Genomic DNA, 23,542 nt, shown 5'->3' with positions numbered 1-23,542 from the left:
CTCGACCCCCCAGGACGTTCCGAAGGCCGTCATTGGTTGCTGGTTTGCTTGTCCTTCGTCGACGAGGAACCCGAGCCGCATCTTCTGGAGGCTTGATAATCTCTGCCTCTTCGTGCCGACTGGGATGCACGTCTGAAACCTTGTGAAGAGTACGAGGGCCTGTTAAATCCACGGTCCCTAGCGGCTCCAAAGCGGGAGTTTCCAGCAGCACCCTGAAGGGGCGAAAAGAGCGAAAATTTCTACCTGTCTGGAGGGCGCCGAGAGACCTGGCAGTATCCGTGTCCTCCTTCATCCCCTTCAAGGCTTCATCTACCTTTTCTCCAAACAGATGTTCTCCCTCACATGGCATGTCAAGGACTTTGTATTGGACTTCAGTACGGAAAGTAGTACATTTGAGCCACGCTTGTCGACGAAGCACTATGCCATGATTGATCTGTTTGAAACCAGACTCTGCTAGGTCAACTGCAATATTAATTGCGTGGTTCGAAGCCTCTTCGCCATCTCGTACGAGTAACATGGCTGCTTTTCGGTGTTCTTCTGGCAGATGTTCTAGGATAGGGGCTAGTTTGTGCCACATTTCTCTATCGTATCGTGACACGATAGCTAAGGAATTGGCTGCCCTTACGGTCGTCGCGCCGACTGAGAGCACCTTTTTTCCAAAGGCGTCCTGCCTTCTGGCCTCGCTTTCTGGTGGGGTCGAACATTTTTGCTGTACTCTGGCCTTCCTAGCCGCTGCTGCCGACACCACGGAGTCTGACAGAGGTTGTGATGTTAGACATTTCGGAGTGGTCTCCGGAGCTTTAAACTTTTTCTCAATACGCCCCTTGATAGCCGGCTCCGAGAACGGATGGCGCATCGTCTTGAGGCCTTCTTGCCACACGTGGTCCAGGATTGGGATGGCAAATACCGATTTTCTCCTTTGACCCATATGATCAAAGAGAAAACAGTCTTTCTTTTGCTCCTCAGGAATCAAGCCGAACTTGCGTGGAAGGCACCCACATCATCCGGAGGAGACGGTTGTGTCTGGCTCCTCGTAGACTGTACCTCCACATCCGAATTCCATGTTGGGTCTCTCGACGGTGACAGGGAAATGTCAGACCCTGAGTCACCCTGGATAGAATCGGACTCCGATAGCTCACCCTCCTCCTGCGCTCGAGGACGATCCTTCGCCACCTGGGAGGCCGATGGGCTTTTGGTCGTCGAGCGGGCTGTTTGAGCTTGTCCGTCGACGGAAGGAACAGAAAATAGCGACGATGAGGTCCCAGGTTGAGGGATCTGCGTATCCAGACGCTGTAGGAGCTTCTGCAGAGTATTAAGCACATCCAGAGACAAGACCGTCTGGGGGGTCAGCAACGTCGAGGATAGAGGGACCACACCCCCACTCGCCGTCGTCGCCGTCGAAGTGGAAGGCCGTAAGCCCAAATCCGACGGCTGTAAAACCATGCCACATTCCCCTTCCGCCGACAAGGCCGTGTCCGACTGCAGTAAGACTTCAGGGGGGACCGGGTCGTAGACCTCTGGTTGCCAAGCCATAGACTGAGTCGCCGTCGACGAAGGAATCCCCACCGCTGCAGCCTTAACAGTAATAGGCATCGTCAACGACACCGGTGTCGACGAGCAAGTAGCCGTAGCCGAGACTTTAGACTTCGAAGCCTTCGAAGCCGATTTCTAAGCTGATTTCCCGGCTGAAGAATCGCGACTCACGGAAGACCTGTGACGGTCCCCTGAGGAGGATTTTGACGTCACTTGCCTCTCCGTCTTAGATGATGAGGAGGAGGAGGACTTTTTGTGCTTGTCCTCAGGGCGGTTGTCAACCGGCCGTACCTTCTTCGAGGGAGGTTCCGACTTGCTCCTGGAGGCCGTTGAGCCAACTTCTGATGCCGGATAGGCACCCGCTCCATCGTTAAGCCAGTCGACCAGCCTTCTTTTCCTGTCTTTAAGGGTTTTTTGGGAAAAACCCTGGCATATCTCGCATGTATCCGCCGTGTGGTGCGGGTGGAGACAGTAGATACAATCCATGTGGGCATCACCTTCATAGACTTTTTTGAGTCCACATGTCGCACAAGGGCGAAATAACGCTTTTCCGGACATAATTCTCCAAAATATAACGTCGCCGAAGCGAAAGAAAAAAAAACAACCTAAATTCTACTAGTAGTAACCACGAGGATCCCACTACTTTGAAAGACGGTTGAAATCTGAGGGAGCGCGGGGGCGGGTCCTGTATTTATATCATGGCGTCCTGACGCCACGGGCACGCATGATACAAAACGAGGTGGATAGGACGCATAAGCGTCGAAAAAGTTTTCCTACGGGAAAGGGTCTATATAATGTACCGGGGATTCCCAGCCTGACGACGGGGAATATTCTAAGCATGTGAATCCATGAAAGATCCAATGCTGGAGAAGTAGTGTGTAGTGGTTAGCCTGACAAATGGCAGTCCTTGTCTGTCAAATTTCTAAAATTATAGTTCCAGTAAAGTGAATGCAACCAAGAGGATGCAATGTACAGGATTAGATCACTTTTTCATAAACATAAGCGATGGGGAAAGAAAAATTGTGCTGATCAATCTTTTATATCCTAAAATAGGTAATGTATATCATGATCATGTGTTCTAATGCAGCCTGCTCACAGGGGTAACAGTGGTATTTTTCTAGCTTTTCTGTTTCGAAATAATAATTAATTGCAGTAACTTGTTTCTCAAGAGTAGGAAAATATTATGTTATCGCTGATAAAGTGCTGTTAGTAATATTTAGGCAGAAACCCACAGATTGTATGTGTTTGTAGTCAGTCAAAACAACCAGTAAATGACAACTGGTAACAATTCAATAGTCCCAATTCATGGAATGAGGAGAAATGTTTCCAAATATTGTCCTCTATCCTTGTAGGTTCCCATACCGGACTGAGAACGCAATTAGTCTTTTATATACTGCTCCCAGAAGCACTGTTGTAAGCAGAACTACTCCACAAATAAGGCCAAATGCCCATCGAGGTCCAAAGTGAGTATACGTTTGACTGACAAACACAGGACCAAGAGTGCGCGCTCCACTCCCTGATGCTGTAAGCCAGCCCATGTACAGACCCTGAAAGAGAACAAAGAGCAAGGTTGAGAGATCACGTTAATATTCTCACCACCATAAATGTATTTACATTACAAATGCTTGTAGCCCTGAAGCGCACAATAGACATTGGTTGTTGCCCTAATTGCTTTTCCCCTAAACTGCTATCTTAATCAGCTCCTTAAGAAACCCATGAAACCAAACATTAACATTAGTAAATATTTCAGAAAGGTAACAAATATTGCCAGATACCTACCATAGTGACTCTTGTACTCCTAAATCACTAGCCCCTCCTACACTACCCTAATAAGAAAATCTGTCCTAAAAGGGATGACCAGAGTTTTGCACAGCAATAATTAGAAAGAAAAACCATGAGTGAAGCCAGGGCACATGTGCAACACACTCACCCTGCTTGGACATTCTCAGATCCCCTCTAGCTTCATCCACTGGTCCTTTTCTATCCATGAATGTATGTTGGTGTTAACTGATGGAATGTAAAGCCTTATTAGAAAGGGTGGGTTGTAGGGAGGTAAGGGGGCTACGGACTAGCAACGCAAGAGTCAGTAAGTGAATGACGTGTACTTATTCCAACATCTAGCACCATTTCCTCCCTGCTAATGATAGATTGTACACTAGTAGCCTAGTAGTAGATAGAAGGTCTGCCTGCCTGTGTTTGCCTCACTGAAGTGTGCATATTCTTCGTGTTATCACCCCATTTCTTCAAAGACCATTACTGCAAATCCGAAAATATCGAATGGTTTGCAACTACTTTATGCAAAAATATAGACAGGCATTGGGTTGGGGTATACATTAAAAAAGGGGAATGTGGGGAGTCTGGGGGGGCCTTGCCACACAAATCTATTTTCGCATAAAGTAGTTGTAAACAATTCAACATTTTTGGATTTGCAGTCCTTTTTGCAGTATTTTCACATAGATCCATTCTTTGTATGGTGTAGGCAGCCCTACAGATAAGGGGTATATCGGCCACTTTTACTTCCTAAAAATAGGCAGATACTCCCAAAAAATAAAAACAGGGAGTAACAATACTGCCAACAAAAATTGGGAATCGGACACTTACGACCTTATGCCCCGGCTTCCACTCACACAGCTCCAGGGATATGTTTGGACCAGCACTGCATGCAGTACCACAGAAAGGAATTGCTATTATTACTGCCTGATTGGAAGAAGTAAAAATATGTATATTACCCACGATTCGCCAATATGTCGAGACAGTCGAAAGCCATTAAAAACGTGGACATTGCTACCATGCTCACCGCTCCTGACAGGGGAAAGAAACCGGACTCAGTTACTCCCACCCCAATGATCTCCCAGGAGGAGGGTGACACCCCAGCTACCAGAGGTGATCTACTAGCGCTTATGGCAGACATCAAAGCCGAGTTTCGGTCCTGCATGTCGGAACTCACCTCCAAATTGGAACAAACGGACCACAGGGTGACCGAAGTGGAGCAAAGACTGAGTGAGATCGAGGACCGCTCCCAAGACCAAACAGCTGCCATGGGAGATATTCAGCAAACAGTAAGAGCCCTCCAAGACAGGTGCGAAATCCTCGAATACAAACAAGAGGACCTGGAAAACAGAGCTCGTCGGAATAACCTCCGAATCCGGGGAGTTCCGTCCTCAGTCCCCGACCAAAATCTTGCAGGCTACATAGGAGACCTCTTCCAAATCCTCCTCCCACAACTAGATAAATCCCAACTGCTGCTGGATCTGACTCACAGACTGCGTCCGCGTCGGGGAGTAGACTCCAACCAGTCCCCGGATGTCATAACGAGAGTTCACTATTTCTCCACAAAAGAAGCTATCTCCGCTATCAGTCGGTCCGGAGATGATCTCTCCTTTCAAGGTCACCCTCTTCAAATTTATCAGGATCTCTCCCTCTCAACCCTTCAGAAAAGAAGGGCTCTCCGACCTTTAACCCTCTTCCTCCAAGAGCGTAAAGTCAAATACAGATGGCTCTTCCCCACAGCACTGCAATTTTCTTATAATGGCTCCCTCCGGAGAATATCCCATTTAGAAGATGCCGCTAAAATCATGCAGACATCCTCCTCCCCGGAGGGAACTACCGCCCCAGACTTGGAGGCCTCGGGGAGCCCTACGTCAGCCCTCCCTCCCCAACCCAGGCGTCCTCCATGGTCCAAGGCCTCCCGAAACAGAAGAAGATAACCCGAGTTCGAGCGGCCCTAGATGTCCTCCGCTCCTCCGGCGTCCCGGACACCCAACGCCCTTTCAGCTAAATTCAGAAACAGTAACTCCGGCCCAACACAGTCCTACGTTCGCCCGGCGCGGCGGGCTTCCTTCACGGCCTATACCCCCCTCCAAGGTCCGCTTCATCTTAGAGCCCTTGGATGCAAACGTTACTTTGCCAGACACAATTGGCCCTGTTGGCCTGGGGTGGGGTTACACCCACAATGTTTCCCACCCCGCTAGTTAAAAAGTTGGCCTCCCGTTGGGGGCCTCTGTTAAAACTGCAAGTACGGTACAGATCACCTCTACACCCTCTTCACGATGGCAGCTAATGGACAACCTGGAGTCTCCCTCCATCCCCCAAGCAAGGAACCTCTGGCTCCCCGATCCCGGATCACCAGACGCTGAGATGCCTTTCCTGGAATGTTAACGGACTCAACTCTCCCCCCAAGCGCAAATCGATTCTCCAGAAGCTACAAGATGAGGAGGCCGGTGTGGTGTTCCTTCAAGAGACTCATCTCCTCCCGGCAGACTTTGGCCGGTTACGATCTAGCATGTATCCACGCCAGTTCTTCGCCTCAGGGAACTCCAAAAAGGGGGCACAGCAATTATGTTTCGGAAAGACCTGCGCCCCCAGATCTTGGACTCCATGATGTGCCCGGAGGGCCGCTTCGTGGCCATCAAGTGCCTCCTGCTGGGGGACCTCTACACCTTGGTATCGGCATATGCACCCAACTCGGGACAGGCAACTTTCTATGATTCCCTGGGCTCCTCCCTCTCAAGCTTTGCGGATGGCCAGACAATAATCGGAGGGGACTTCAATGGGGTTCCAGACCCCACTAAGGACAAATCCAACCCCCCTGCTCTTGGCGAGTTCGGTCAGGCCCTCAGTGTGCTGCGGCTCTTCAGAACCCTGGAGGTGGTGGATACATGGCGGGTGCTTCACCCCACCGAGAAAGACTACTCTTTCTTCTCGGGCGTTCACCGAACTTATTCCAGAATCGACCTCCTTCTATCTTCCCCCCAAACTCTCGCCCTCGCTAATGAGGTGTCGATAGGCCAGCGAATTCTATCGGACCATGCTCCGATAATAATGGAACTAAGCATTCAGAACACCCATGCCAAGGCGACACGCAGATGGGCGCTCTATGACCCAATCCTCAATGATATGCCAATCAGAGACAATATAACCACCACCATCAAGAACTTCTTTGAGGAGAACCCAGCCGCAGACACCTCCCTAGCCAATAACTGGGATACAATGAAAGCTGTAGTTAGGGGATCCTTGATAGCCCAAGGCGTAGCTTACCATCGAAACCGGAAACAAGTCCGTCTATCCCTGGAGGAGGACTTGCGAGCCGCTGAGGAAGCCCAGAAAAAGAGTGGCTGGTCTCCCAAGACACAGAGAGCGCTTCGCTCGGCCAGGAAGAAACTGGAGGCCCACTATGCAGAACACACTGCGCAACTTCTGGCGAAGACCAAACAATTTTACTATGCCAAAAGCAACAAGGCCAACAAGTTGCTGGTGGCCAAGCTAGCCAAAACAAGACGGACCAACACAATTATAGGGCTCCGGGACCCACAGGGGGTGATACATCACTCCGAACAGACGAAACTACAACTAGCTTCGGACCACTTAACCCAGGTCATGACAGCACCCCCCCCGAGATCGGTCAAAGCAGGAGGCATACCTGCGGAACGCAGCCCTGACGCGTCTCACGGACTCCACACGAGAGCAGTTGGAAGCCCCAATAACAGATGAAGAAGTTGACGGAGCCATCAAGGCCCTCAAATCGCGGGCCCCGGGCCCAGACGGATTCTCCCCGAGGTTCTATAAGATATTTAAGCTCCAGCTTATCCCCCACATGGTGGCCCTTTTCAACTCTTTCCAGGTCTCGGGATCTGTAACCCCCACAATGCAAGAGTCGGTGACGGTCCTCCTTCCTAAGCCGGGGAAAGACCCGAGAGATCCGGCGTCATACAGACCCATCGCCTTACTGAATATCAACGCCAACTTGTACTCGAAGATTTTGGCCAACCGCCTGGCACTTATCCTCCCGGAAATAATCCACCCCGACCAGACAGGCTTCATTCTTCACCGAGCAGCAGGGGACAACATCCGGCGGACTCTGAACCTAGTGAACATCGCCCACCGCGACTCCCAAGGCCTTGCCTTAATGGCCCTGGACGCAACCAAAGCCTTTGACAGAGTCGATTGGTCCTATCTGGAATGCACCCTGGAAGCATTTGGGTTCGGCCTCACAGCCCGAGCCATGATCCTGGCGAACTACAAGCAGCCTAAAACCATCCTCAGGATCAATGGCGCCCACTCAGCCCCGATACCTCTGTCTTGTGGGACAAGGCAGGGCTGCCCGCTGTCACCCCTACTCTTCGCCCTCACAATGGAGCCCTTCGCCCAGAAGATCAGGCGGAATGAATCCATTAAGGGACTTCAGGTGGGCCCGTCCCACCACAAAATCGCTCTTTACGCGGACGATGTACTATTGACACTCACGGAAGCCAGTACCTCAGCGAAACACGCCCTGGCCGAAATAAAGGAATTGGGGGAGGTCACCGGCTTTACTGTCAACTTCGCCAAATCAGTGGCCCTAGGAATCGGCCTCCGCCCAGAGGAAAAAGAGGCGTTAACGGGTCTGTGCCCGATTGAATGGCGGGACCACTCGTTCCCCTACCTAGGAGTTCTCATCCCAGCAAACCCAAAGGAGACCTATCAGGCGAACTTTCCCAAACTGATCAAGGAGCTGGAGGGAGACCTGAAGCGCTGGACCACGCAAGAGATCTCACTAATGGGCCGGATCACAGCCGTCAAAATGAACCTGCTCCCTAGGTTCCTCTATGCCTGCTCATCTCTATCGGTGCCCTTCCCGACCCAGACCCTCCACGACTTACAGAGGAAGATATCGAAATTCATATGGAAAGGCAAAAAGGCCAGGATCCCCCACAAGACCCTGATTGGTAACGCCAGGCTGGGAGGCCTAGGGGTCCCGGACCTGCAGGCCTATAGGGCAGCGGCGCAACTGTCACACCTACACGCCTGGCAGTCGAGCACAGCCCGCCCCAGATGGGTGGAACTGGAGCAAGCCCAGCTCCCGCTCCCCCTCCGGTTCCTCCCTCATATCCAACCCTCTCTCAGGGCGCGCTGGAAGGACATCCTACTGACAACGAAGCAGACCCTAAGCTCCTGGGACTGGGCCCTAAAGCAGAAAGGAATCCCGAGGGGCCGAGGCCCCCTTTCGCCGATCTTTCACAATCCCGACTTCTCCCCGGGATCTCTCCCCCGCAACTTCCAGAACTGGATAGACGGGGGCCTTGAAACCCTGGGGCAGATGTACTCCGAAAACAGACCCCGGACCTTCGAACAGTGCAAGGAGACTTTTCGGCTTCGAGAGAGGGACAGATTCACATACTGCCAGCTCCGCCACTGGTGTTCACACCCCCAGACCCTCCAGGCGGCAACTCGCCCCCCGACTCCACTGGAGCTAACCCTCGCGGATCTGCCGGCTAGAGGAAGAACTTCAGCCATATATAGATGCTTCTCGGGGGACTTTCTGGCGGCAAAAACTCGATCCATGGCTCAGTGGGAGGCGGACCTAGGCCATCCGTTCGATGACCAAACTTGGGTAGACATATGGTCCCGCACCCACTCCTCCTCCACCTGCGTCACCAACAAAGAATGTGCATACAAACTCACCCTGCGCTGGTACTACCCCCCTCTCAGACTCCACCACATGAACCCACAAGTGGACCCCGCCTGCTGGAGAGGCTGCAGTCAACCAGGCTCTTACTTTCACATGTGGTGGACATGCCCCAAGATCCAGCAATTCTGGACCAGGTGTCTCTCAACCATTGAACGGGTCACCGGCTCCGCCCTCCCACTGGACCCTGAGACAATTCTACTGGGGATCCCGGTCCCCGGAATCTACCCCCGCTCGGGCAACAGGGCTAAGCTCCTCACACAATGCCTCTTGGCGGGCAAGACAGTTCTGGCCCGTTTCTGGAAGTCGCAAGACGGCCCCTGCCTAGCCCACTGGTGTGGAAAATTGTGGGACATTTTAATAGCGGAAAAGGTCACCGCTGCGAGAGCGGGGACTCTGCACCGCTTCCAGAATGTATGGGCTCCAGTGCTGGACTATGATCAGCGATTTCCTGCAATGACGTTCAAGCCAATCAACGCCCGTTGGGCCCTGGGGGACCTGGAGAGTACGCACCAGGCGGGGGTTATAGACTGAATCTCTGGCCCGGGAAAACCGGAATGATGGGGGAAAGGGACACAGAGCCAGAATCTTTTCTTTGCAATGTTATACTGCCACCCGATACTGTTTGTAACCTATACTGCCTTGCTATAAATAAACATATTTAAAAAAAAAAATATATGTATATTTTAATGTGTATGACTAACTAGGTGCAAAGAAATAATTATTACTAAAACATTTCAATTTCCCAGTTAAAACATATTGCTACTCGCTTATAAAATACTCCCATGGGGAATTGGACTTACATTTGTACTCCCTAAAAAATCATTTTACTCCCTACTTCCACTTCAAAATCTTATCTGGAGCACTGGGTGTAAGTAAAGCTTGAGGGCAACCTTAGCATCCAGATTTTGCAAGAGTCCTTCCAAATCCAAAGGAGGACTAGGAACAAATGTAGGAAAGAAAATATCCTGGTAGTAGCAGATGCAAAGTTATACATGAAAAAAGGGCCAAATTTGAAAACACTCAAGAAGTACCAGCTGAAAGGATGACATGGCACATATTTCTAGGACCAAAAGTTGATAAAAAAGGAATATGGTGAGAGACCACTAGGGGGTGCGGGACAAGATGGCTGCGTGAAACTGCAGCTCCCGCTCCCTCCAGCATATTTGCGAAGAGATTGAGCAGTCAAGCTCACGAACCGGCCTCACAGACAGCATTCGCCTACACCGGAGTGTCTGAGGCACCCGTAGGCGGACTTCCAGTGGTCTGGGAGTGGGGTTTCTCGGTGAGGGGACGATTTGCGCGGACTGCTGCAAGGAGTGAACGCTGCGGCTTGAATCAAGGGGCTGGAGCAGCAGGCGGCGACCCTCGGACGTTGCGAGTTGAGAAGCACGGTGAGAGGCATATCGACTTCAACGTGTCCTCGCACACCCGTCAGCTGCCAGACTACTGAGCGCGGCGCCACCGGCCCGCTCAACTGACTTCCACCGAACAGTCTGAGACCGTGCCGGGCTCGGGGTGCGGCTGCCCCCTTCGGAAGGATCTTGCTGTTGGCAGTGCGCGGAAGGACCAGAACGCCCCAGGACATAGACTGGCTGCACAACGTACTGCCCCCGGCCCTAGTGCGCAAGGGTGAGGAATGCAGCTGCTGGGTGGTGGGGTTCGTCTCCAGCGGAGGGAAGGCCCGGCCCTGGGAGAAGTGTGGATGAGTAGGAGGCACACCGGAGCAGCTCCCAAGGCGTCGCCATTCCAGGAGCGTTCACCAGGTCCAGGCTTGGCGCGAGAGCGCTCCTGGGGGCACTAAGTGGAGCGGGCTGGAGGAGAGGTGTGCAGGTAGATCTGAGCACCCTATGCCCCCCCCCCCCCAGGTAATTATAACACAGAGGACCATGATCCAAAGGGGATAGAATGAAAACATTTCTCTGGACTCCCAGAACAGTTGTATTGACTGTACCCTTCACTCCTCCGATTACAGGAGTACGTAGTGTGGTATTTAGGAGCTGCAATCCAGCGTACAGTGGTGGGATCTGTATAAATAAGTGCATGGGACATAAAACACCCCCTTTCTGTACCGCTTGGATGGCTTGAATTTGAGGCTCCCATGTTTGTAGACTCCCAAGGTGTATAGTGCCACACGAAACGTTGGAAAAAATACACTCGATGACTCTTGGCACCTGAGAGTGGGAAGGGAGGTGCAACAGAGAAGAGCCGGATTGCACGGCGCTACTGTAAGAAGTGGTCAGCGCGGAGCACAAAGGTGAGGACCGGAAGGGTGGAGAAAGGGCGTCCCACTCAGAACTGCATCCCCCTAACATAGGTGGGGCATATAACAAGCCAGGAAGATGGCTACAGGCATCGAACTTTCACAATTCTCCACAAAAGAAGACATTGGTCACATTTTAGCTGAAATAAAAGCCCTGAGAGGGGAATCCAGTCCTCGCTGACAGGAAGAGTGAGCACGGTGGAAGGCAAGGTGGAGGTTTTGGAACAAAACCAGCTTAACGCAGACATGGTGGAGATGCGCTTGGATGCCAGAATGACTGAGCTGGACCTGCGGGAGGAAGAAATAAGACTCAAAATTGATGACTTAGAAAACAGGGAGAGGAGAAACAACGTGGAGATATTGGGCTTAAAGGAGACGGATAGGGAGACCCCGAGGCAAGTTGAGGAAAAGGTCCAAGCGCTGATCCATCAGCTCTTTGCGGCGGAAGGGGGCAGAGCGGTACAGTTGGAGAGGGCGCATAGGGGAGGAAAACCCTTTGGAAATGGTCCCCGCTCTACTGTCGTCAGGTTCTTGAGCTATAAAGACAGCCAAGAGGTTCTCAAAAGAGCGAAGCAGTAACAGGAGATAGAGTTTGAGAACTCCAGAGTTACTATATACCAGGACCTCTCTAATTTCATGCTGGCGGGGAGAAGAGGCTGTAGGCCGCTCATGTCCTGGCTACGTGAAAGAGGAATCCGCTATCGATGGGGGTACCCATTCTCTCTGGAATTTGAGACCGAAGGGGTGGAATACAGATTAACATCAATTGAGGAGGCTGAGCAAGCCCTGCAGCACCTCACCTTGGCTGGGGGAAATCAAGAAAGGGCTCTGTCGGGCCCGACACCAGGCGAGACACGTGCATGACCCGCACCTGGCCCCCGGACGGGGCAGAAGTTTCTGAAGCTCAGTGACCCGTCACCAGGGAAAGACCAGACATGCTCAGACCAGCAAATAGAGTGAAGGGTGCCAAGATACACAAGGGCATCCAAACAGAGATCATGAGGCCTGGACAGGCACAGGTACACTTGAAATGATGGCTGGAGGGAGGTCGTCTCACCTTCCCCATAGTGGCTCTCGGTGGCAGAGGGGGCATCTCACACTTTGTTGTTCAGACGTCCATGTTGGGGGTAATTTATACTTCTACAGTTAAAATGTTGGGTATGGGGTTTAATTTGGCCACCGGCTTGGACTGGACTATAGTGCGATATTCCATACGGGGATCTCCAAACTCAATACGGGCTATGCCCGGGGAGACGCTGAACACAGGCGCTGAGACGGGATTAGCCAAATCTATAACTGGCTACGGGGGGGAATGAGGTTAAAAGGAGGATGAGGGTGGGTACTCTAAATGTGGAAGGGTTGAACTCCCCTACTAAGCACTCTCTGGTAGTGAGGGAATTCCGGGAGGCATCCTTAGATGTCTTGTTCCTGGCGGAGACCAGACTAGTGGAGGGAGAGGAGCGGGCGTTGAGAGGGGGAGGTATAGGGGAGGTCCACTGAGCCTCTGGACCCGAGAAAAAAGGAGGAGTGGGAATTATCCTCCACAAGCATCTGCGAGTCAAGGATAGCGTAACCATGGCCCTTCTCAGGGGCAGGCTGTTGATACTTGAGGGGTTGCTTGATGGTGCCAGAATACTTCTGGCGGTATTATATGCCCCTAATCAGGGACAGAAACCTTTTATAAGGAGTGCACTAGAGAAGATACATAGGCGGAAGGCTGATCTCTACATCCTCAGTGGAGATTTCAATGCATGGGCGAACACAACTTGGGATAGAAAGACTAAGGAGGAGGAAGTGGGGAAAGGCGAGGGTAGATGGGGTCATCTGGGACACGCAATGGAATGCCATGCCCTATTGGACATGTGGAGGTACATGCACCCAAGAGAAGAGGGCTAAACATTTTATTCCCCTCCGCACAAGAGTTACACAAGGATTGACTACCTTCTTTTAAATAAGGAGCAGGGTTCAAGGCACCTGGACAGCACAATTAAACGCATAGGTTGGTCCGAGCACGACATGGCGATAGGGACTCTTGAGATTTCTGGATTATCAAGACCCAGGGGGGCATGGCGGTGTAATGATTCACTATGGAGAGATCCCCTCTTCTCAGAGAGCCTAGGGGAAGAGATAAGAGAATAGTTTACACAGAATGATACAGGAGAAGTTAGTCCGGAGATAGTCTGGGATGCCGGGAAAGCCACGTGGAGGGGTATATTAATGAGGGAGGGAGCAAGGAAAAAGAGAGAGAGGAGCCTGGTAGAGAAGAGGCTTCTTGAGGAGATAATACAGATGCAAGTAGAGTTGCATGCAGGAAGGGGAGAAGTAGAGGAGCTTTGGGAGCAGGTCTTGGTAAAGAGGGCAGAATCCAGAGCCCTGGGGATGGGGAAACGGCCTGGAAGTTGAGGTACTTGAAGCAGAGATATGATGAGAAAGGAGATAGGGTGGATGCACTCCTGGCATCGAGGCTTCGAGCCCAGCGGGCAGAAGGATGGGTCGCGCAGCTGGGTGATGTGGGGACAGGGGAGGAAGTAAGGCGCACACCAGATGCTATAGCCGATGGCTCCGCGCGCTATTATGAATCATTGTATGGGACGGAAGTAGAGGGAGGGGAAGAGGAGACAGGGCAGTACCTGAGTGATGTACACCTGAACAGGCTTTCCGCGCCTGAGATTGCCCATCTGGATAGCCCAATTACAGAGGAAGAGGTCCAAAGCGCAATATCCCGCCTCCCTGCTGGGAAATCACCTGGGGAGGATGGTTATACAATTGAGTTTTACAAAAAATACTCAGGAGTCCTGGCCCCACACTTGACAAAATTATATAATTACATTTTGGATACAGGGAAAGCCCCGGCATCGTTTAGTAGGGCCCTGATATCTGTTATCCCCAAAGAGGGGCGAGACCCGACGTACTGCTCGTCATATCATCCTATCTCCCTCCTAAATGTGGACGAAAAAATGTTCACCAGCATTTTTGCAACGAGATTCGAAGATAAACTGCCACGGATAATACATCCCGACCAAATGGGATTTATTCCGGGAAGGCAAGGCCCAGATGCGATTAGGAAAACCCTTGACCTAATGGAACATGTGAGGAATCACCCCGGAGAGAGGGCACTCCTGAGCTTAGACGCAGAGAAGGCGTTTGATAGGGTGGAGTGGGCCTTCCTCTTTAGGGTCCTGAGACACATAGGGGTGGGACAGGGGATGTGTAGAGCAATCAAAGCGATTTACGCGGGGCCGACAGCTAAGGTGGTAGTTAATAGAACCGTATCTAGTGAATTTTGATTGACTAGGGGCACTAGGCAGGGCTGCCCTTTGTCGCCCTTGCTCTTTGCCCTGGCCATGGAACCCCTGGGTGAGAAGGTAAGGGCGGAGGAGGGGAAAGGGGGAATCGAGGTGCGCCAACAGATGCATAAGGTCAGCATGTACGCAGATGACGTTCTCATGTACCTTCCTGACACAGGGAAATCACTGCAGACTGCCCTGAGAGTTATAAGGGAATATGGGAGGGTGTCAGGATTTAAGATTAATATTGACAAGTCGGTCGTCCTCCCCCTGGGCGAGAGCTCACCGGAAAAGCTTATCAGATGGTCCGAACTGGGGATACCAACTGAGAGAGATTGTATAAAATACCTGGGCGTACAAATACCGAGGGAACTGGAGAGAATATATGAACGTAACTTCCCCTCAATCATGCATAAATTAACGGATGACATGGAAAAGTGGGGAAAGCTAACTATTTCATGGATTGGGTGATTAAATGCACTGGGTTGCCTATAAGCTCCTGATCCAGCCGAAGGAAAAGGGAGGGGTTGGTCCGCCCGAGATGCAAACATACCATAGAGCGGCCCAGCTCATAGCCCTGGTCCCACACCTGCGTATGGATAAGGATAAGCAGAGGGTAGGAATTGAAAACTACTGCTTCCGCTCAGTTACCCTAGGGGAATGGTTGTGGGCGCCCACGAAATCGATGCCAAAAGGGATCCACTTACACAAAATCCTGGGCCTGTTGCTTACATTCTGGAGCGACAAAAATGGTATGAAAGGGGTCACGAATTGGCCCTCCTCGCTGAGCCATATGTGGGCTCCGCCCATTCGGGATGCTATCCGTGGACACAAACGTTTCCAAGACTGCTTTGAGGCGGGGCTTGAGCGGGTAGGACAGGTTGTTAAGAAGGATGGCTTCTTGGGAAAACTTGAAACAGCCCTGGGGCTGGGGACCCTCTGTGTATTTAATTATCTCCAACTATAGGGGGCTCTAATGTCTGGAGGGTGGAAACAGAAGTTGCAAAGACACCCATGGAACGCATACTTGACACGGCGAGAGGCACTTGGGGTCTCATCTCCAAAATGTACCCGGCACTACTAGAGGCAAGGGGGGATGACCTGGTCGTGCTCAAGAGGAGATGGGAGGGAGACATGGGTAGGGAAATAGACCCGGAACAGTGGGGGCGAGACTGCCTGAACGTCCACAGCCTGCCAATATAAACAACACGGACTAAAGCTATTGCAGTGGGACCCGACAAGACTGGGGAAGATGTAACCCAGCTCAGACCCCACTGTTGGAGAAAATGTGGCCTCATAGCAGACTATTGGCATATGTGGTGGAAGTGTGTCAAGGTGCAGCGCTATTGGAAAGAAGTGCCGGGCTATATTGGGGACCTAGATGGGGTAGAAAGGGAGATGGACCCGTTGTTGATCCTGTTCGGAACTGAAACAGTAGAGGAGAACTGGAGGAGGTTGCCACATATGCCACATCTTCTCTTGTTGGCGGCAAGGGCCTGCTTAGCGTGGGGGGGTGTAAAAGGGAAACACTTCAGAGTAAAAAGGAATGGGCAGCAAAGGCACTAGACTTGTACAGGATGAATAGTGCACAATAGATCTCCCACGAAAGCCATCGAGTGGGCGCCGTTTTTTGGAGAAGAACGACCCTGAATATAGGCATGGGAGGGGAGAGGGGGATGCCACAGAGATAGGGCACAGCACCCCACTGACTGACTATGGGAAGCAGAGTTGTCCGAACGGGCGGAGAAGCATAGGGTCAGAACCTTGTGAGCAACTGGACTTGGGGCCGCCCACCCGGATCAGTGAACCCCCAAGAATAAAGGAAAAGAAAGGAGTAGGAGAATCCAGAGAGAATGTAAAAGAGATAATCCTGGTCCGGCCAGAACATTGTTGGGGATAGGGAGGGGTCATTTTGGGTTAGTTGTGGAAGTGGGTTAAAATTTATATAAACGAATGGTATGCATGATTATGAGGAAGGAAGCGGTTTTCCACAATGTAATGTTGATATGCTTATGCCAATAAAATTTGATTTAAAAAAAAAAAAAAAGGAATATGGTAAGAATGAGGGTTAAGGGTTAGAAAAGCAGGAAGGAAAAGTACACACATTTTTAAAAACAAATGTTTACGATCAGAGTTAAGAAGGCAAAAGGGATAGTGAAGGAGAGCAAAAGGCATTTGAAAAATGGCATCCCCATTTAATTAATAAAATAATGTCAACTTTGTAAAGGATTTACTTTCTAAAGCCAATCTTAACCAACTACACTGTAAACATAGACAGTATGTGGGAGGAGTGGAACCGTTCTGGTGAAAGTGGAATTTTGAAATACCCCTAGGCAAAAATGATGGGAGAGTATGAAACACCACTTCCTTTTTATGAAAGATCATATAGAGCTTCTCAGCAGAAAGTGCCTGTGGCTCACTACTGCCCCCAGATATGAAACTCACTTGACATCTGTTAAAGGCATGTGCTTTGATTGGTCAGTAGCCAACTACTACAATAACATTTCAATTCAAAACTGGGTGGGGATTTTCAACCGGGTGAACATGTGCATGAGGCCATCTGTCACAACTCGCTCCCTTTGCTCCCATTCCCACCACTTGGGGGCATGAATTGGGGTTTATTCCCTACTGGACTTTTCCTCCGAACCTTATGCTACATTGCTGTAATGAATTGGGAGAGCTAAATCCCTATTTTCCTAGCTACTTCCCTTCTGGATCCATTCCAGGTTTTTGGCAGCCAGCATGCTTCTTTAATCAAATGACTATGCTTCCCAGAATGCCTGGCCCACTGCTTCTCCTCCACCCTTGCAGGACAAGGTTGGGTGGAGGATAGGCAACACCTGTGGCTGCAGGTGCAGCAATCAGCACACCTGAGGCGTGTGCTCATTAAGCAGCTTTAAAAGCCTCAGTTTGCTTCAGTCCAGCGCTGGTCATTGATGCAGTGTCCCTGTTTGTGACTGGTCCCTTGTTCCTGGTGCTCAGCTTTTTGGCTAGTTCCAAGTTTCTATTTTCTTGTTCCTCAACCCTGGATTTCGAATTTATTGTGCTTAATTGATTTCTGCTTCCTAGATTCCCTTTCTGTCTTCCTCTTTTTGCAGGCAGCATTTCTCAGTGCTTTCCCTTTTTGATGCAGCCCAGTTTGTCTGTGTTCTATATTTCTTTGACTTTGTCCTTTGCTGCTGTAAACCTTGATGCCTTAGCCTTCCTCTTTAGATTAGCTTCCTGTCTTTTTCCTTGGATGGGTGGGGGAAGTTTGCCTTGGTCATTTCGTTTTCCCTGCTCCTGTTCCTTACTTTCTCTTGGAATCCATTCCATGTTTTCCCTTGCACTTCTGCATTTATTTCCCATTGATTATTAGGTGTGGTGTGCTGTTGTAGCTAGCTCCTGTGTGAATGCCTATGTTTTCCTCACTATTCTGTAATCACCATTCCTACTTGCCCCTTGTCTTTTGTCTTATGTATTTAGTTATCCTCCCATTGCTGTTATAGCCTTTCTGGGTCCCTGTTTGATCAACAGGGTTCGTGGGCTTGCTGACATTCAAGAGGTATTTCCTGTCCTCGTGAGTACTGTTTTTAAGTTCCCTTATTTAATACCTTCAAGAGTGTTAGTTCACAGATCCTGTCGTTGCTTGCCCTCTACGTGGGCTTAGCGTTGTCAGTACCTGTAACAGCAATTGGGGGTAAGGCGCTTGCCGACTTTCCTTGCAGTCATAAGGAGTTTCTAAGGGCTTACCCCACATCCCTTTTCATATATTTGTATTGTTGTCACACTTTATTTGCACTCCTGGGTTTTAGCATACATGAGTCTTGGATCCTGTGTGCACGTTGTTTGATTCAAGGCTATTCACTGTGTCATTTTGTGCACATTTCCCTTGCCATATACGCTGCCTTTGTACTCACCTGACACCATCAAAGTGCCTCTTAACATACGGATAGCTGAGAGGAAAAACATTCCAGAATTGATAAACTGCTATCAAAGAAAGATAAGTTGGCAAGCATCCAGCCAACAACCAGACCTACCCATGCTAGTGACAAATAATACAACATGATCTAAAAATTCAGAGAGAGAATTCACACCTTTGTTCAAATAGAAGTGGCAGAGCCAAGCCCACTTGCTTTCATACAGAATACAAGTGAACCCCAAACCTGCCATATGTAAGACTACCAGAATGTTCTTGGATAGGTCAATATGTTCATGGGGAAATTCCTCATGCACAAGGCTACTAAGGCCAGAGTTTGGTTGGATGTCACTGAACAGACCCTACATGTGGGAGATAAGTGTGGGAGGGGGGGTGGCTTCAGAGAGCAGCAAAGGAGGCCAAAGAACTGAATTAGCTAGAGCCAGCAAATATTGTGGTACAGCGGTATAGCACCTTGACTATATAGATGGGAGAAGACTGCACTTTTAAGGTAGGCAAGAGATGCCAGATCAGTCTCAGTTTTATAAAAAGTGTGTTTGGCATCCAAAATTGGAGTTGGGCCTTTCAAAAGGGTGTTCCATGCAATCTGTTAGGCTAGTTTTTCTGAAGTCCAACTAAGGGTTTAGTAAAACCATTCAACTGAGGCAGCACAAGACTACACTCTTAGTATAAGGCTGTACCACCTGAGTTCAGGGTAACGTAGACAAAGCATCCAGGCTTATCTTAGGTGGGAGAGAGGGCTGTAGAATCAGTACAACTGAAATTGTAATACAAATGGTCCAAAGAAACGCTGAAACTCTATGTATCTAAAAAATAAATGATTTATTTAAATATAGGTAGGCCCAGATAAATCTACAGGTAAAAAAGTAGTATCACACATTATAACCAGGTTACTCACCGTAGTGACCACCTTACTCCTAGTCCATAGTCCCCTTTCCTCCATACTTATGGGACATCTCTCCGTCCTGTGGGACGAGACCGGAGCACTTTGTAAAAAGCATCCACATTTTTCCAAAAATGTGTCCTGCTCTATCTTGCGCGGGGCCCAGCACGCGGCCGTAACCACGCCCACCTTGGCTCTGCCCCGCGCACCGCCCATCAGTCCTTTTCTATCGCCAGGTCAAAGACCTATCAGCAATAACAGAGGAACCTTATTAGAGGAGACGGCGGGCGGGCGTGCGTATGGAGGAAAGGGGACTATGGACTAGGAGTAAGGTGGTCACTACGGTGAGTAAGGAACAAGTTACTTACCTGTAACTGTTGTTCTCCAAATTGGGTCTGGCATGGATTCACATGCTCATGAATATTCCCCGTCGTCAGGCTGGGAATCCTAGGTAAAGAAAAATCAGTATCAGTTTTGTTTCTGATCTGTCTTTCGTAGTAGTAACCAATCACTGATCTCTGCGTCATACTGACCACAGCCAATGACTGCCATCTCCCTAAGCCCCGCCTCTGGCAGCCATCTTCAGATTTGGTAGCACGTGAAGTGGCAGTATGACCAAGTGAAGAGCCGCAGAGGGGTAGGCGGGAGGGTTCGCATGTGAATCCATGCCAGACCCATGCTGGAGAACAACATTTACTGGTAAGTAACTAGTTCCTTCTCCAGCATGGGGTCCGGCATGGATTCACATGCTCATGAATATAAGAATACATAGCAGTACACACATGCACAACCACGGGAGGTGGCAAAAGGCTCAACATTAAGCAATACAACGACTCAACATTAAGCATCTCTTACCTCTTCACCAGGCTCACCTTAAGCGAACAGGTTGCGCAGCACAGCTTGGCCGACCCTGGACTCCTCCCTGGAATCCCGATCGACGCAGTAGAATCTCGTGAAGGTGTGCGTCGACCTCCACGTAGCAGCCCTGCAGATGTCCAGCAGGGGCACACCAGATAGGAACGCCGTAGTAGCAGCGATCGCTCTGGTCGAATGGGCTCTCGGACGGCCTGGCAGCGGTCGGTTAGCCAACCGGTGGCAGTGCATGATGCAGCCGGAGAGCCATCTGGAAATAGAAGACTTCGAGAGAGCCTTCCCTTGATTCACAGGTCCAAAGTTCACAAACAGCTGTGATGTCCTCCGAAAACTCTTTGTGCGGTCCACGTTGAACTTCAGCGCTCTAGCCACATCCAGCGAGTGCAAAGTCCTCTCGGCCGGCGACGAAGGAGACGGGAAGAAAACAGATAACACCAGGGGCTCGTTAAGATGGAAGTCCGACGGCACCTTGGGCATAAAGGAGGGGTGCGTCCTAAGCACCACCCTCGAGGCATGGAAAGTCAAGTACGGTGCTTTGCAGGATAGGGCCTGGATCTCTCCCACTCGTCGTGCGGAGGTAATGGCCACCAGGAATGCAGTCTTCCACGACACAAATTTCATCGGTGCGGAGTGCATCGGCTCGAATGGGGGCCCCATGAGCCTGGTCAGCACCACGTTAAGTTCCCACGCCGGGGCCTTCACCGGCGGGAACAGTCCTTTCATAAACTCTTTTACCAGTCGATGGGACCACAGGGACGTAAATCCTGTGGTTCTGGTATATCTGGAGATCGCCGCCAGATGAATCTTAATGGAGGCATGGGCTAGCCCAGCCTTTGCCAGCGATAGCAGGTACGGCAGCACTTGAGGGGCCGTAATCCGTAGGGGGTTGATCTTCTGTGCTCGGCACCAGATAGAGAACCTCTTCCACTTGTGACCGTAGCATTTCAGAGTCGAGGACGCCCTGGCCTTTGCAAGAACCTCTCTGCAGTCGGCCGGTATATCGTACCCTCCAAACTCTAGCGCTGCAGGAGCCAAGCCTGCAGGTTCAGCGACACCGGGTCGTGGTGGAAGATGGCGCCTCCTTCTCTGGAGAGAAGATCTGCGTCCGCCGACAGCTTGATGGATGGGGACGTTGACAAGTCCAGAAGGTCCGGGAACCAGATTTGCCTCGGCCACGCCGGTGCGACGAGGATCATCCTGCACCGGGACCTCTTGAGCTGGTTGATGAGTCGAAGCAGCAACGGCAACGGAGGGAACGCATACAGGTATAGGCCGTCCCAGGGGAACGCATCGCCCATGCTTCTCGGCTGGGGAAACCTGCTGGCGAACCTCTGGCACTTCGAGTTCGTCGCTGTTGCGAACAGGTCGATTTGGGGTTTGCCCCATCGTCGGAAGAGTTGATCCACCTGATCCTGGCGTAGCTCCCACTCGTGACACGCGCGCAGCTCCCTACTGAGCGAGTCCGCGATGGTGTTTCTTTCTCCTGCCAGATGGAATGGAATCAGGAACATCCCCTGGGCGACCGCCCAGTGCCACAGATCCTGTGCCTCCTTGGATAGGGCTGGGGATCTGGTGCCTCCCTGCTTCCGTATGTAAAACATTGTCGTGGTGTTGTCCGTGAAGATCCGCACCACCTTGTCCTTGAGCGACGGGAGGAACGATTTGAGAGCCCAGAACACGGCTCGGAGTTCCAGGATGTTGATGTGCAGGAGCTTCTCCTCCGGGAGCCAGAGGCCTCTTGCGTGGAGATCTCCGGTGTGGGTGCCCCAACCTTCCAGGGAAGCGTCCGTCGTCACCGTCTCCTGGTACGCCGGCGTCTGAAAGTCCTTGCCCGCCGTGAGGTGCGCTCGAACGCCCCACCACTGAATCGCCCGCCGGAACACCTCGTTGAGGGGGACCCTGTCTTCGAAGGTGCCCGTCGCCTGCATCCAACGGACGTCGAGAAATTCTTGAAGAGGGCGCATCCGTAGTCTGCATAGGCACACCAGGTAGATGCAAGAGGACATCATCCCCAGGAGGGACTTGATGGACCTCACCCTGGCCACGTCCGTGGCTAGCTGGCGTGGCTAGCTGGCACTGCACTTTGCCCAGAATGGTCTTCGTCCGTTCTTCCGACGGTGCCGCCAGGCGCCTCACTGTATCGAGCTTCGCTCCCAGAAACAGGGCCACCTGCGACGGCACCGGGTGGGACTTTGGGTAATTTATGGCGAATCCCAGGTCTGTGAGTAGCTGGACGGGCCTCGCAGTGTGTTCGACGGCGAGTTCCCTCGTCCTTGAGCGGATGAGCCAGTCGTCCAGGTAGGGGTAGACGTGAATCCCCTGCAGGCGCAGCCGCGCCGCCACAGGTGCTAGGCACTAGGTAAAGACCATGGGGGCCGACTTCAATCCGAACGGCAGTGCTCTGAATTGGTAGTGGCGTCCCTGGACGATGAACCTGAGGAACTTTCGGTGACTTTTGAGGATGGGAACGTGGAAGTATGCATCCTCCAGGTCCAGCGACGATAGAAAGTCGCCTTCCTCCAGCTGTCCCAGCACGTGCTGGAGGGTGACCATCCTGAACTTTTGTGACCTGATGTATTTGTTCAAACGACGAATGTCCAGGATGGGGAGCCAGCCGCCCGTCTTCTTCCTGACGAGGAAGTACCTTGAGTACACCCCGGAGCCTCTTCGGGACGGGCTCGATGGCGCCTTTCCTGAGCATCGCCCGTACTTCCAACAGCAGTTGCGGGACGTGATTTTCCTTCCTGGCCACAGGTGGAACGTGAGGGCACTTCTTCAGGAATTCGATAGAGTGTCCTCTTGCCAGGGTACCCAGCACCCAACGATCGGTGGAGATGGACTTCCACACGCCGACGAACTTCGTCAGCCGGCCTCCCACCGGGGTGCTTCGGTGGGGGCCCGAGGCCACGGCCGGTTCAGTCCTGCTTGGAGGTGGTGGCCTTGCCGCCCTGGCCATCTTGCCGATGGCGGCGAGGCGCTCCCTGCTTGCCGCGACCCCTGTAGGCCTCCTGAGACGAGGAGCGTGCCGCCTGGCGGTAGGACGACGAGCCACCGCTGGATCCCTTGGAGGCCCCCTGTCTGCCTGCAGAGCTCCGAAAGGGCTGTCGTTGCTGAAGGGCTCCTAGGGCGCGGGCCGTCTCCGTGTCCGTCTTTATGGCTTGGAGGGATTCGTCCACCGCCTTCCCGAACAAGTTGCTGCCGTCGAACGGCATGTCCAACACCCTGGTCTGGACGTCCTGACGGAAGTCGGTCGCCCGGAGCCAACCCCGTCATCGTAGGCAAACTCCGTTGCCCAGCTGGCGGAAACCGGTATCGGCAATATCGGTTGCCACCGTTATGG

At 51.6% G+C, this 23,542-nt stretch overlaps 1 protein-coding gene across 1 annotated transcript in view; it reads right to left on the bottom strand.

The window, feature by feature from the left end:
• Positions 1-2,553: 2,553 nt before the first annotated feature.
• MFSD8 (major facilitator superfamily domain containing 8) overlaps positions 2,554-23,542 on the bottom strand; it is a 1,042,879-nt gene continuing 1,021,890 nt past the window's right edge. The window contains exon 12 of the mRNA XM_069631102.1: positions 2,554-3,080. Within this exon, the coding sequence (XP_069487203.1) occupies positions 2,874-3,080 (207 nt within the window). The 3' untranslated portion in view covers positions 2,554-2,873. The remainder of the gene's footprint in view (positions 3,081-23,542) is intronic.

The sequence above is a fragment of the Ambystoma mexicanum genome, chromosome 6q (assembly GCF_040938575.1).
Source record: "Ambystoma mexicanum isolate Mex_15411 chromosome 6q, UKY_AmexF1_1, whole genome shotgun sequence".
Taxonomy (NCBI): domain Eukaryota; kingdom Metazoa; phylum Chordata; class Amphibia; order Caudata; family Ambystomatidae; genus Ambystoma; species Ambystoma mexicanum.
Note: the sequence above shows the minus strand (reverse complement) of the source record. Positions and strands in the feature narration are given on the sequence as shown.